Source organism: Pholcus phalangioides, unplaced genomic scaffold (genome assembly GCF_987345545.1).
Source record: "Pholcus phalangioides strain wild (caught in Gottingen) unplaced genomic scaffold, Ppha-v1.0 ptg000013l_1, whole genome shotgun sequence".
Lineage (NCBI taxonomy): Eukaryota > Metazoa > Arthropoda > Arachnida > Araneae > Pholcidae > Pholcus > Pholcus phalangioides.
The window spans coordinates 7,654,166-7,666,827 of record NW_028301606.1 but is presented as its reverse complement, the minus strand read 5'-3'; the positions used below and the strand labels follow the sequence as shown (position 1 = coordinate 7,666,827).

General features: G+C 39.5%; 1 protein-coding gene across 4 annotated transcripts in view; it reads right to left on the bottom strand.

Moving 5' to 3' along the window:
• Nucleotides 1–12,662, bottom strand: part of LOC149078535 (chromatin remodeling protein domino-like) — a 152,094-nt gene that overhangs the window by 85,744 nt on the left and 53,688 nt on the right. For all 4 annotated transcript variants that reach the window (XM_089240641.1, XM_089240643.1, XM_089240644.1 and 1 more), the window contains exons 11-16: nt 10,436–10,515; nt 10,224–10,322; nt 5,999–6,176; nt 3,202–3,338; nt 2,982–3,092; nt 1,972–2,223 (exon numbers count right to left, since the gene is read on the bottom strand). In XM_089240641.1, the coding sequence (XP_089096767.1) occupies nt 1,972–2,223; nt 2,982–3,092; nt 3,202–3,338; nt 5,999–6,176; nt 10,224–10,322; nt 10,436–10,515 (857 nt within the window). The remainder of the gene's footprint in view (nt 1–1,971; nt 2,224–2,981; nt 3,093–3,201; nt 3,339–5,998; nt 6,177–10,223; nt 10,323–10,435; nt 10,516–12,662) is intronic.

Here is a 12,662-nt window from a genome sequence, read left to right as displayed (position 1 = left end):
CTACAGTCTCAGGACTTAAGTGACGATCCTTGGAGTGACGAGAACACTCGAAAGGCACAACTGGAAGATCCGGATGTACGAGTGGTCATACACTGGAAGGAATCCACTGGGAACAGACCAGGGTGGCAAGACGTCGTTTCTTCCAGTCCGACCACAAAGAGATATTGGGCACTCTGGGACTCCTTGGAGATGAGGAACGGCATGCTCTACCGCCGTTGGGAGTCAGAGGCTGGAAAGACTTTCAGACGGCAACTCATCATACCCGAAGGCCATGTGAAAGAAGTTTTGAAAGGGTCGCACGGAAGCGCGACTGATGGACATTGCGACATCACCAGAATGGTACGGAGGATTCGTGTGCGATACTATTGGGACAAGTTCAGGACCGATGTGGAGAAGTGGTGTGAGAACTGTGACACATGTGCCGCCCGAAAAAGACATCCGAAGTGGACTTGCTGCCGACTTCAACGCTACAACGTTGGTTCGCCATTCAAGAGAGTTGCCTTAGACATCTTAGGACCGTTACCTGAAACCCACGATGGTAACAAGTCTATACTTGTGGCGATGGACTGTTTCACCAATTGGACGGAAGCATTTCCTGTTCCCAATGAGGAGGCCGAGACTCTAGCACAAGTGTTGGTGCAGAATTGGGTGTCTCGATTCGGAGTCCCCATGATGATCTATTCCGATCAGGGACGAAACTTTACATCAGCGGTGTTCCTTGAGATGTGCAAACTTCTGGGACTGGAAAAGACGCGCTCTACTCCGCTCCATCCGGAATCCGATGGTGGAGAGATTCAACAGGACCCTTCTGAATCACCTCTCGTTGTTCGTGTCGAAATACGAAAAAGATTGGGACTCGAAGTTACTGCTGCTTTTGCTGACCTATAGGAGTGCCGTCAACGAGGGCAGTGGATTCTCACCGTCACAGATGATCATAGGATGGGATCTTCGGCTGTCAAGTGACCTGCTGTTTGGGCGACCGCAAGATGCTGCTCTTCGTATGGAAGAATACGTCGAGGAATTCCAGGAGCACCTTGAGGATGTGCATCGAATCGCCAGAGAAAGGATCGACATCGGCCCCGAGAAGATGAGAGTTTGCTACGATGCGAAGACCCCATCTCACGACTTCAAGGAGAGAGACCTTGTCTGGCTTTGGAATCCGAAACGCAGGAAAGAAGGATGTCCGAAACGACGGATAGAAAGGCGTCCGAAACGACAGGAAGGGTGGTGCCCGAAGCTCCGGAAAGGGGGGTGTCCAAAACGATGGAAAGGAGGATGTCAGAAACTCCACACTTCATGGAAAGGACATCACCGTGTCAGGAAGAAACGGTCTCCGAAACTTCAGACCTCATGGGAAGGATGCCGTCGTCTTAGGAAGAGACTAGACATCATCGTGATGTGGATTCAAAGGACACTGAAGTTCAAGGTTGTCTATGTCATCAGACTTACTTATTACCATAAGGACTACGGAGGACTCACCGATTTCAGGACTGCATTGCCCGGGACGTGCAACTTTCGAGGAGGGGGGCAATGTTACGAAGGGTAGAATTTGAAAAGGCTTGGTTAACGCATGCAAGGTTCGCGTGGCATGCGATTGTGATAATAGAAGAACGAGATTCAAAATGAACTCGGAAAGTAGAACGCGAAGGGAGAAGACGTTCGGAAGGCTGCTCTAGTTTAGCCGTAGTTTTAGCAGCTCATGTAAATAAAAGCGAGTATTTGTTCTCGAATCCTCGTTCGTATGATTGTCTACCCATGTTCAAGTCCTCGGCGAAGAACCCTGGAGAGATCCGCGCGACGGGACGGGTCTGGTGAGAAGAGGTTCGACGAGTGACCCGGCGGCACGACGTAACAATATATACTATATGTAAATCCCCTTGAACATAGTTATTTTGAGAATCAAATGAACTACGAGTGCATATAAAAACATAGTAACTCAAGGTGTAATTTATATACCGCAAAACTTTATACCTTGTGCAGCCTTTTGATGAGGCTCTCATTGTATTCATGATTTCCTTCAATCATTCCAGTAACTGGATTAACAAACCATTCCCTGAAATCCTTGTGTGACTGGAAGACATTTGGCATAAGAAAATGCATTAGAGACCAGAGCTCCATGAGATTGTTCTGTAATGGTGTTCCAGTTAGCAGAAGCCGGTGCGTGCTTTGAAAATTTAACAGCATTTGCCAGCGTTGCGATTTGAAGTTTTTTATATGCTGGGCCTGTATCAAAATTTTAAAAAAAAATTAAATAAGTTAAATTTAATTAATTTTACGTTTAATAAAAAACAGAAAAAATTACACCATTATACCAACATGCATGTTCACCAATTTTCCTCTAAATAAGAGAAATTTATACTTTGCGGAAGAACTTTTTTCTACAAATTTTCAAGTTCTGAGTCTGTTTATCGTCCCCCTTATGCGAGAGACATCAATGTGCCAATTCTTACTTTTTGGGTTTATCAGCTAGTTGGATTACATATTTTGCTAAGTTTAGAGATCGTGAGTTCAATAGATTAAATTCAAAGCTAGAATCAATTCCCTATTAAAACACATAACAAAACATTTTAGGAAAATAACATCCATAGAGTAACACGAGTAAAGTAAACATACAAATGTCATTTGCGAAGTTTTTGAAATTTGCACATTCATGTTTCCGGCATATAGGGGGACGATACATAAGATTTATCATTTTCCTTTACTTTTACTTTATTGACCTCCACTTAATAAGGTTTATATTATTTAACTGTAGGTTAAATAATAATGATCATCCAGTTCAGCTAAGCAAATTTTCAAGTCAGCTCAGATAGTGAAATTCTGATATATTGAACGTCTTTTCAGCTGTCTTAGATTTCATCATATAAAGGTGAAACTGTAGTAACATATTTCACCCAAAATTTAACTGCAAAATCAAAGGTGATAAAGAACCTACTGATTAAGAAGTGATTAAGCAAATAAATGTGTTTAAACTTTTTCCATACCTCATCTAAAATCAAGTACACCCATTTTTTACGACGAAATGATTGATGGTCTTGAACTACCAGCTTATAAGAAGTTATGCATACATGGAAAGCATTTGGCTTTGTCCAGCCCTGCAGAGAAATAGAATGAGTTCTATCTGAAAAAATCACTTAATTTTTTTTTTAAATGGCAAATCATCAAAGCGTAACAATAAAATTTTGAAATGAAAGCAATATTCACCATTCTTTTCTGCTTCCTTTCTTTTGGCGAACCATAATATGTTAAAATTTTAAAACCAGGACACCACTTCTTAAACTCCATCTCCCAATTCAGCATCACGCTGGTAGGTACTACAATAAGATGTGGGCCCCAATTACCTGTAAGCAAAATCGCTGATATGAACAAACATTTATAACGAACACAACACTGAATAACATAATTTTGGGTAGGCCAGCCTAACATAATTTACAGCACATTTATTAAATACTAGCTACAATACCCGGCGCTGCCCGGGTTTCCTTCAATGAGGCTTTTTGGATCATGCGATATCTCCCTCTTTCTTTGAGGGATATGCAAACCGTGTCTAAGTTAACCAATATGGCGACGTCCTGCGCGACTCATGAAAGAAATAAATCTACATTTAAAGAAACGTAGAAATGAATAGTCCCCCCCCCCCTTTTTTTTATGGGTGTTAGGTATTTCGATTCCCTCCCCCTGAACTTCAAGTTATCTATTTCTGCCTGTTTGAGCTTCCAAAAATGCTTAATTAAAGCTGTGGAATTTTTTCGATGCACTTTACAGGGCCCATAACTAATTTATGGCCCCCTTATTATTTATTAACTAACTATATGAATTTATGCAAATAAATATCAAAAGACAATACGGAGAACTTAATTTTCATGCTTGAGAAGATATAAATAAAAAGTTGAAATCAATGTTATTACATGGATATCAAACTCAAAAGTAGATCCGGCAAATTATTCATATTTTTAATTTTCTGGGCTTCGTATCTCCAAGTGAATTCCATATTTCAAAAATCGAGAATTCAATTTAATTTTTAAAATTATTGATGTGGCAGGGACCCCCCCCCCCCCCACTAAATTTCCGTATTTATGCAGTTAAATCGGCAATTTTAATACTGATTTCTATGAGGATCACCCTTTTCTTGACCCTCAAAGCGATGCTGATTATAACGTCTATTCAAAAAGCCTCATTACCGAGAGTATATTGAAAATGTGGCAAACCATTATAAAGGCATAAACTATTATACATAATTGGCAGCATTAAAGAAGTGACAAACCATTGTAAAGACATATACACGTCTGAAATGCATTGTTGGGAACCACGGTAACCAAAGTGAACGTTCGGAAAGTGATTGTTGAGGCCCAAAAACCATTGTTGCCGGACAGTTTTTTGCCCATTTGGGGCATTTGCCCTGGGCTGACGAAATTTTAAAGTAGCCTATCGTTCAAGTCGGGTCACATTTGGTATATATGCAAAATTTGGCGATGATCGATCTAAAATTGTAGATTTGTATAGAGAACATACACACACACAGACACACAGAAAATCAATTTTATATATATAGATGTACATAACCCTTTTAGACTTGAAGAGATGTGACAAAAAAGTTATAGCAGAAAATAATTTTTTTCCCTCCTGAAATGGATCCTTTTCAAAATGACAGAAGCAATGACAGACTACTTTTTTTCCCGTTCCAATTACAGAACACTGTAGCAGCTGTTTAAAATGACATAGCAACGGCATGTTGGTTTCTGCAAGAACTGACTTTAAGAATGTGTAACGGAAGCTATAAGGAATGTTATTCAGTAAAAAACTGATTTTGCAAAAAAATGTAATACAGACTGTTATTCAACTGGACACTATTTTCAAAATTTGTAGGCAGGGTACCTACTGGCTCTTAAACAATTTAACAAACAGACAAAAAATTGTTGACAAATAGGCGAAAAGGTAAACTGAATCCCCATGCTGTTTTCTTATATCAAATTCACTCAATAGTGAGTGCTAATTTGGTAATCTTTAATTTACTTATAAAATAAAGCACAGCCATGGCAACTTTTGGAATCCAGAAATCTGGAGATTCTCCCAAAAGGGGGTACCCCCCCCCCCTCCTGGGCACATATAGACTCAATGGAAAAAAATTAAAAAGTTCCATTGCCCCCCCCCCCCCAGCAGAATATAATTCCACATCAGTCTTCCCATGCAGAATATAGAAATCACATTTACATATACTGTTCATAAAACATAAGTTTCTTTTCGTGGATGCTATCAGTGATTGATAATCTTGGGTATATGAACTCTTAAAAGCTTTATATTTAGCTTAGTTTTATATTTTCTTCCTTAAGACATATTTAATCAGAAAAAAAACAATTAAAAAAACTTCAAAATACAAAGCTGCTGACGAAAAAACTAGTTACAGGTATAAAACAATTATTTTTCGCCAACCAAAGTCATTCCCCTGATAAATGTTTACACAGCGTTTATCAGCAATCAAAGCCTCGTCTTTTGCCAGTTGCTTAAATGCTGCCACAAAGACTTTTTTATGGCTGCTCAATGGGAATGATCACAGCTATTCTCTATGGGTGTTTTCCCTAACAACGACGGCAGTCATTGACATCATGACTATGTCAAAGCTCATGTAAAATCTAATTTTCTGTGAAAATCTGGAGAAATTTTAATAAATTCCGAGAGCAGGAGGAAGGATGCAAAATCTGGAGAGTTGGCAGGTCTGAAAGCTTTTCATCATGATTTCCAATTCAACTCATGGTTTTACCCTGAATTGGGAAAGCTGTTGAAAAAAAACTACAGCTGATCATAATTGTGTGGATTCAACTCAGGCAATTTCTCCAAGATAATGCACCCAACACAGAAGAATTTGATGAAGAATTTTCTGTGACTGGAAAATATTAACAAAAATAGAACACTTTTATTCTAATGCCTTCAATAAAACATTAAAAGAAAAAAAAAAGATATTTCTATACTCAGAAAAATAAATTAGCAAACTGCTCTTATTTACCTTTCTCACATGCAAGATTGGCAAGTAAAGCAATAGTTTGTATTGTCTTCCCAAGCCCCATCTCATCAGCCAAAATTCCATTCAGCTTTTTCTCGAACATTGCATTCAACCAGTCCAGTCCTATATGTTGATACTCCCGAAGCTGGTGCTTCAACAGAAAAGGAACTTTTGTGCACACCTAAAATGAAGAGTAACTAAATGACTTACTACTTCAAACTAATAAGTATTTGTATTTTTTTTTCTCTTTCAATAAACCTTTACAACACATGTTGATTGAAATATATCAAACATTAGATTTAGATGCCCGTCAAATTGAAAGACACCCAGGCCACATCGCCATATGGAAATTTTGGCTCATTTGACTCACGGACTGGATACCTCTGGCAATTTATTCATAAAAAGCATACATTACAAAATATACATTACAATCACAACTATAAAATCATAATCTAAGTATAAAATCAGTTGCAAGATCACAATCTAAGTATAAAATCAGTTGCAAGATCACTATCTAAGTATAAAATCAGTTGCAAGATCACAATCTAAGTATAAAATTAGTTGCAAGATCACAAAATCTACATATACAATCGGAAATCAAGCATATAATCCTATATTAAATCTTAATTCGAATATAAAATCCTGAATCGCATATTGAAATCAATAATAAATCAGAAAAAATTTATAATCGATTTCATCCTCAATTTAAATCGTTTGATTTCCATGGCAGATTTAGATGACCAGAAATCAACTATGAAATAAAATAGAAATATGCACTAGGCCAGTGGTTCTCAACCGGTACTGGGATACTTCAAGGAGGCCACAGAAGAAAATGGAGAAAGGGGCCATGACAGGTGACTTCGGGGGATGAGAAGAAAAATGAAGGTGTGAAGAAATAAAGCTTTTATATTAGTGACTATACATTACAGAATCAAACACAAAACCACCCATAAAACCAGGGCCGTCTTAGGGCATGGACCCACCCGGGCATCACCGCCTACATTTTGCAGCAGGTTCGCTAGGATGGGGTTTTTCACAGGACCCTCGTCTCTATTAAATCATAGTTCGTACTCTTCCAAAGAAAAAAAATTCAAGGACTTTTTTTTTACAAAAGCATATATTTCACATGAATAGGCGCATATTTAATTTTGATTAAAACTTTCTCAGAGATTACATTTCTACCCACTTTATTTCACATCATCTGTAATGAATAAAGGAGGTCACATACACATATATATCATACAAAACATATGACACATTGAATAACACAGTTCGTGCCTGTCAATTTCCTCATTGAAAAGTAGTTTAGCCTCTAAATATTGCAATTAATTTCCTTTTAAAGACTAAAAAAAAGAACTCTTCTAAAGATAGAAAAAGATTAAATTTTTTCTTTCATTAATTCTGGAACTCTCTCTTTCATCAATTTTGGAATCATATCATCAATACTGAAATTATTTTTTTCATTTATTGTTTTAAACTCCATTAAACAACTATGGATGCCATTAGAAAATAATGGAGATGCGCCGACATTCAACGCATCACGTGATCTTCCAAGTAATGATGTAGACCACTGACGTCATACTAGCACCGGTACTAGAATGCGGGGGGGGGGGGGGCAATTTTTAGGTGAACACCGTTATAAAATTATTGAATTCCAAATTGGTGGGGGCGGCAAGACAATACAAAAATCCTTAGTTATAGCCCTGCGTCATACTCCCTCCAGTAATATAAGCTCAATGGATTTCAGCGCCGATTCACCCATTGAAGTACAGCTTGCATTTGGCGACATTTTTGTCTGGCACACTCAGCAACCAATCTTGATAGAAGGGATTTTTCAGCCACACAAGTAATTAAAAGTACACACACTCGTTACTCATTTTTTGTTTTCTTTCTTTAAAGAACCTTATACAACCTTAGACAGCATGGGCAGAGATACGGGGGGGGGGGGGGGGGGGGATGCGAAGTTGACTGATCTAATGTATATATGCATATATGAATTGACATCCTCGTGTCCCCACCCCCCAGACTTCCAAGTCAATCTCCGCCTATGGTTGACAGTGATCAGAGGCAGAGATACGGGGGGGGGGGGATGCGAAGTTGACTGATCTAATGTATATATGCATATATGAATTGACATCCTCGTGTCCCCACCCCCCAGACTTCCAAGTCAATCTCCGCCTATGGTTGACAGTGATCAGAGGTAGCTTCACTCACTTACGGACCAAAAGGCTGAAATTATTTCGGCAAAAATTATGACACTTTTTTGTCAAGATATTGATTTCTCAAGTCCCCCAGAAAAAATACCTAGTACAAAAGTTTAATGACTTCCAACGACTCCAAATACGTCTACATACGATCACAGGATACATGCTACCATAAAGCCGGGTTTTCCTAGAAGTGGGTTGTTGCAATACCTTCTAGAGCAGAAGGACTTCTACTCTAGAAATAGGTATTGATTGGTTGTTGGGGGCCAGAGCGTGCCGACTGAGCTGAAGAAAAAAAACAATGATCGGAAGTTCATAAAAGTTGCAAGAAAAAAAAACAAGATCATTTACGATCATAAAAGAAATAAATAAAATGGACAACAAATAACAACCGGCAATCTCAGGGAGAAAAAAAACAATCCGACATAGACGCGGAAAAAAACCAGCCTACAGTACAAAGCTGAGCTCCCGCGAGGGTGAGAGCGTGCCGCCAGCGAACTTACATATTGCGTCGGGCCGAGCGGTTCCACGTGCACAGAGAATAAAAAGGGAAAAAACATTCCAACATAGGTTTTTGGCGCCGCATGAACCGAACTGGACCATTTCGCTTCGACAGAAACGTTTTACATAATCACACTACGCGTTTGTGTATTCCTACCATGGCGCATCAGTTCACGGCCCTGCGATCAGCTACTCTGTCATCTGCATGCTCCAGTTTGAAGGGAAGCGAACAAAAATGAAGAGTTTTCTCAGCCACCTCGTTGGCCATTTTGCCTGTTGTGGCGTTGTATTTGTATTTGTATAGAAGATCGGTAAAACGAGCGGCGCACACCGCATTTGACTCCTCCAGAAACAGTCGGCCAATCACGCCCTACGTAAAACACTGCAGTGTCAGGCTTAATGCGCTCTCTAGGAAAACAGTCGAACTTGTTTTCTTATTATTGGTGAGTGGACGGCGTGTCACGCTGAGAAATCCACTTTGCACGCGGCACAAAAAACCTGCTCCTACGAAAACCTTGGTTAATAATAATGGGGGAAAGCGTGCTTTAAATCCAATTATCCAGGGTTATTGGCTGCTAAGGCTTTTTCCCTGTGCTTTGCACTGTTTTAAGGACGTCACTTACGAAGTAAAAAAAAAAAAAGTGGCGAAAACTATTTCGGATGCAATACAAATTTTTCAAGGACTCTCACAGAATTCTTAAAAAAAAATTCTTTTTCAAGGACTCTTATTTATGTCTTTTATTTTAAATATTTTTAATATTATAAAAATTATATATTCTTATGTCTTTATTTTCAAGGACTTTCAAGGCCTTGAAAATAAGGCCTTTAAATCCAATTATCCAGGATTATTGGCTGCTAAGACTTTTTCCCTGTGCTTTGCACTTTTTTAAGGACGTCACTGACGGATTAAAAAAAAAGGGGGCGCAAACTATTTCGGAAAACACTGGGTTTTTTTTTTTTCAAGGACTCTCTCAGAATTCTTAAAAGAAATTTCTTTCAAGGACTTTTCAAGGTTTTCAAGGACCGTACGAACCATGTAAATTTATATGTGAAAAACAAAAATGATGAAAACCATATCAGTCCCCGGGCTACAGCTCTATCAGCCCCTCTCTTGTGAGGTGTCATGGCCTGGGGTCTCATGTCATATTTTGTATAGTACAATAAGTTTTAACAATAAGCAGGAAATATGTAGGCTGTTTATTTCCAGCTAAGTATGGGACTACCATAGCATCACTTTGCTTAAGGGGCTAATGATGTTTAGACGGCCCTGAATAGAACTCGGCCTAGCGGAGAGCTCAATAAATTCTAGGCCAGTGGTCTGGAGGCCAATCTTATTTGCAAAATTTTCGTTCAGAATGAATTCACTGAAAAAAATTGATTCAATACGTATAAAGGATCCTGCTTCTAGATGAGGGTCGAAGACTGGGAGCCAGGAGAAAAAATATGGTTCAAAGGGGGACACGGGTAAAAAAAGGTTAAGAAACACTGCACTAAGCTAAATAGAAATATGCACTAAGTTTCACCTTTGTTGTAGACAGTGTATTGCCTTTAGGCTGGAAACTTTCAGCGGTTGCAGCAATGTCTGTGATTTCTCTAGATGGGCTTTTGTCTGAGTTTTTGAACTGTGAAGAAAGATTGAAAACTTAGAAATAAATATGAATCACACAAATATAAAAAAGGGCACTGAATAATGTTTCAGTACTGTTAAAGATATTTCTTGTATGAATAAGCTGACCCTATCAGACTTTTCCTCATGTTGTTCCACTGATGTTTCAGACTTCACTTCCATTACCATTTCTTCCAGTGATTTCAGACCTGATAAGATATAAAAATTAATAAGAATTAAACATATCATATATAAAAACCAAGCAAGACATTCAAATACACTGGTGAAATAAATTAAGAGAATTTGCATATTTTATCGAATTTCATGAAAAGAACTGAACTGAATGCAAAACCACTGCTTCTAAACAAAAACACAAATCTTGTACGCAAAATACGTAAGCGTACAAGTGTGTGTAGGCGGAGCCAGTGGAGAAACAGGCTTTATAAGCGAGTGTAAGTTAAGACGCATTTCGTTTGCAAGCACATCTCGGCGAATTTCTTGGTGTTATTTTGTAGCAATCAATTAATTTGGTTAAATTCCATGGAATTTCCATAAGTTAACTGTTTCCAGGAAACAGTTCCAGGATACCGGATCCATCGAGAGAAAGCCTGGGCAAGGTCGTCAAAGAGCCACGACGACAACAGAAGATCGCCATTTGTTGATTATAGTGAGGAGTAACAGGAGTGCTACAGCTTCTCAGCTCTCTTGTGACTTGTATGTCGCCACAGGAACCCGTGTATCAAGGGTGACTGTTTCCAAAAGACTTCATGAGACAAGGTTGTTTGCAAGAAGACCTGCTGTTTCCGTCCCACTCACTTCTACGGACAGGAGAATCTGTTTATTATAATGCAGAGAGCATAGAGATTGGAGTATGGATCAATGGGCGACCGTTCTTTTCACTGATGAGTCCCGGTTCAGCCTAAGCACAGATTCTCGCCGTACGTTCATGTGGAAAGAACCAGGGACCCGCTACCTACCCTCCAATGTCTACGAAACTGACCATTATGGCGGAGGAGGTTTAAGGTCTGGGCAGGCATCATGTTGGATGGCCGCACATCTCTCCATGTCTTTGAAAGAGGCACTGTGACTGGTGTGAGGTATAGGGATGAGGTCTTGGAGCCCTATGTTCACCTCTTCAGGGGTGCAGTTGGCCCTGAGTTCATTTTAATGGACGATAATGCGAGGCCACATAGAGCTCTTCTGCTTGATGATTTTCTAGAGAGTGAGGATATTCGCCGGGTGGATTGGCCAGCCAGATCTCCAGACCTTAACCCTACAGAGCATGTCTGGGACGCTCTGGGGAGGGCAATTGCAACTCGCAAGCCACCTCCGGGAACCATCCAGGGAATGAAAACAGCGTTGCTGAACGAGTGGGACCAATTGCCACAGGAAATGATAAACTGCCTTTTTCAAATAAGAAATCACGCTGAGAGACCTGTATATCTGTAAGAGGGGACCATACCCCCTATTAACAAATTTTTTTGTTTATTCTGCAACCGCTGTTTCATACCTTCCGACACCAACGAGTGTTACGCATGATCATGCGTGTGTATTACAATGGTTGAAATCAAGATGCCCATAATAAGTCTGACCTCGAAAATTGACCTATGTCAATGAAGGTATTCTGTAGATCTGTTGCTATACATGACATTGTCTTGTATAAAGTGATATTAATATACAATCAATGAGTGAACACCAGGGCTTCTGCCACCGGACTTATCCCGTTGCAGAGATCTCTTCCAGCCCAGTTTCGTGGCAGAGTCTGGAACAAAGTAAATGCACCTAACAGTATGAGTGTGTAGCTGATGTTGTGTGATATTTCAGTGCTGCCATCTATACTTCGAATTGTGAATAAGTGTAATGATTTAATATTTGTAACGTTGTAGGCCTGTCACTCTCTGTGGCGAGACTTTTTAACGGGGAGATCGGCTCGCATTCGCGCTTTGAAGTTGGGAACCACAGAAAACCAACTTCAGCCGACCACCACTGTGGCGCCGGTGGGGTTTGAATCCAGATCCTCGCGATGCAAGTCCCTCACTATGACTACTCGACCACCACAGCGGCGATATTAATATACAATAATGTTATTGACATTTGTATTTAATGATAATTCAAGTTATTCTGCAGTTTTAAGTTCCCAAAAATGGTTAATTCGGACAAGTGGAAAACACCTCCAGAGTAATGAATCCTCAGAATGACTGCTATCTCCTCCTCTTAACCAGATCATTTTTTAATTATCACTGCTCCTTTAGTTTAACGCGCACCAAAAATGTATATTTAGACATAATGTAAGATGTACACATAAAGGATGCACATGCATGTTTAAATTAGATATTATGAGGTTGTAGAATTCAAT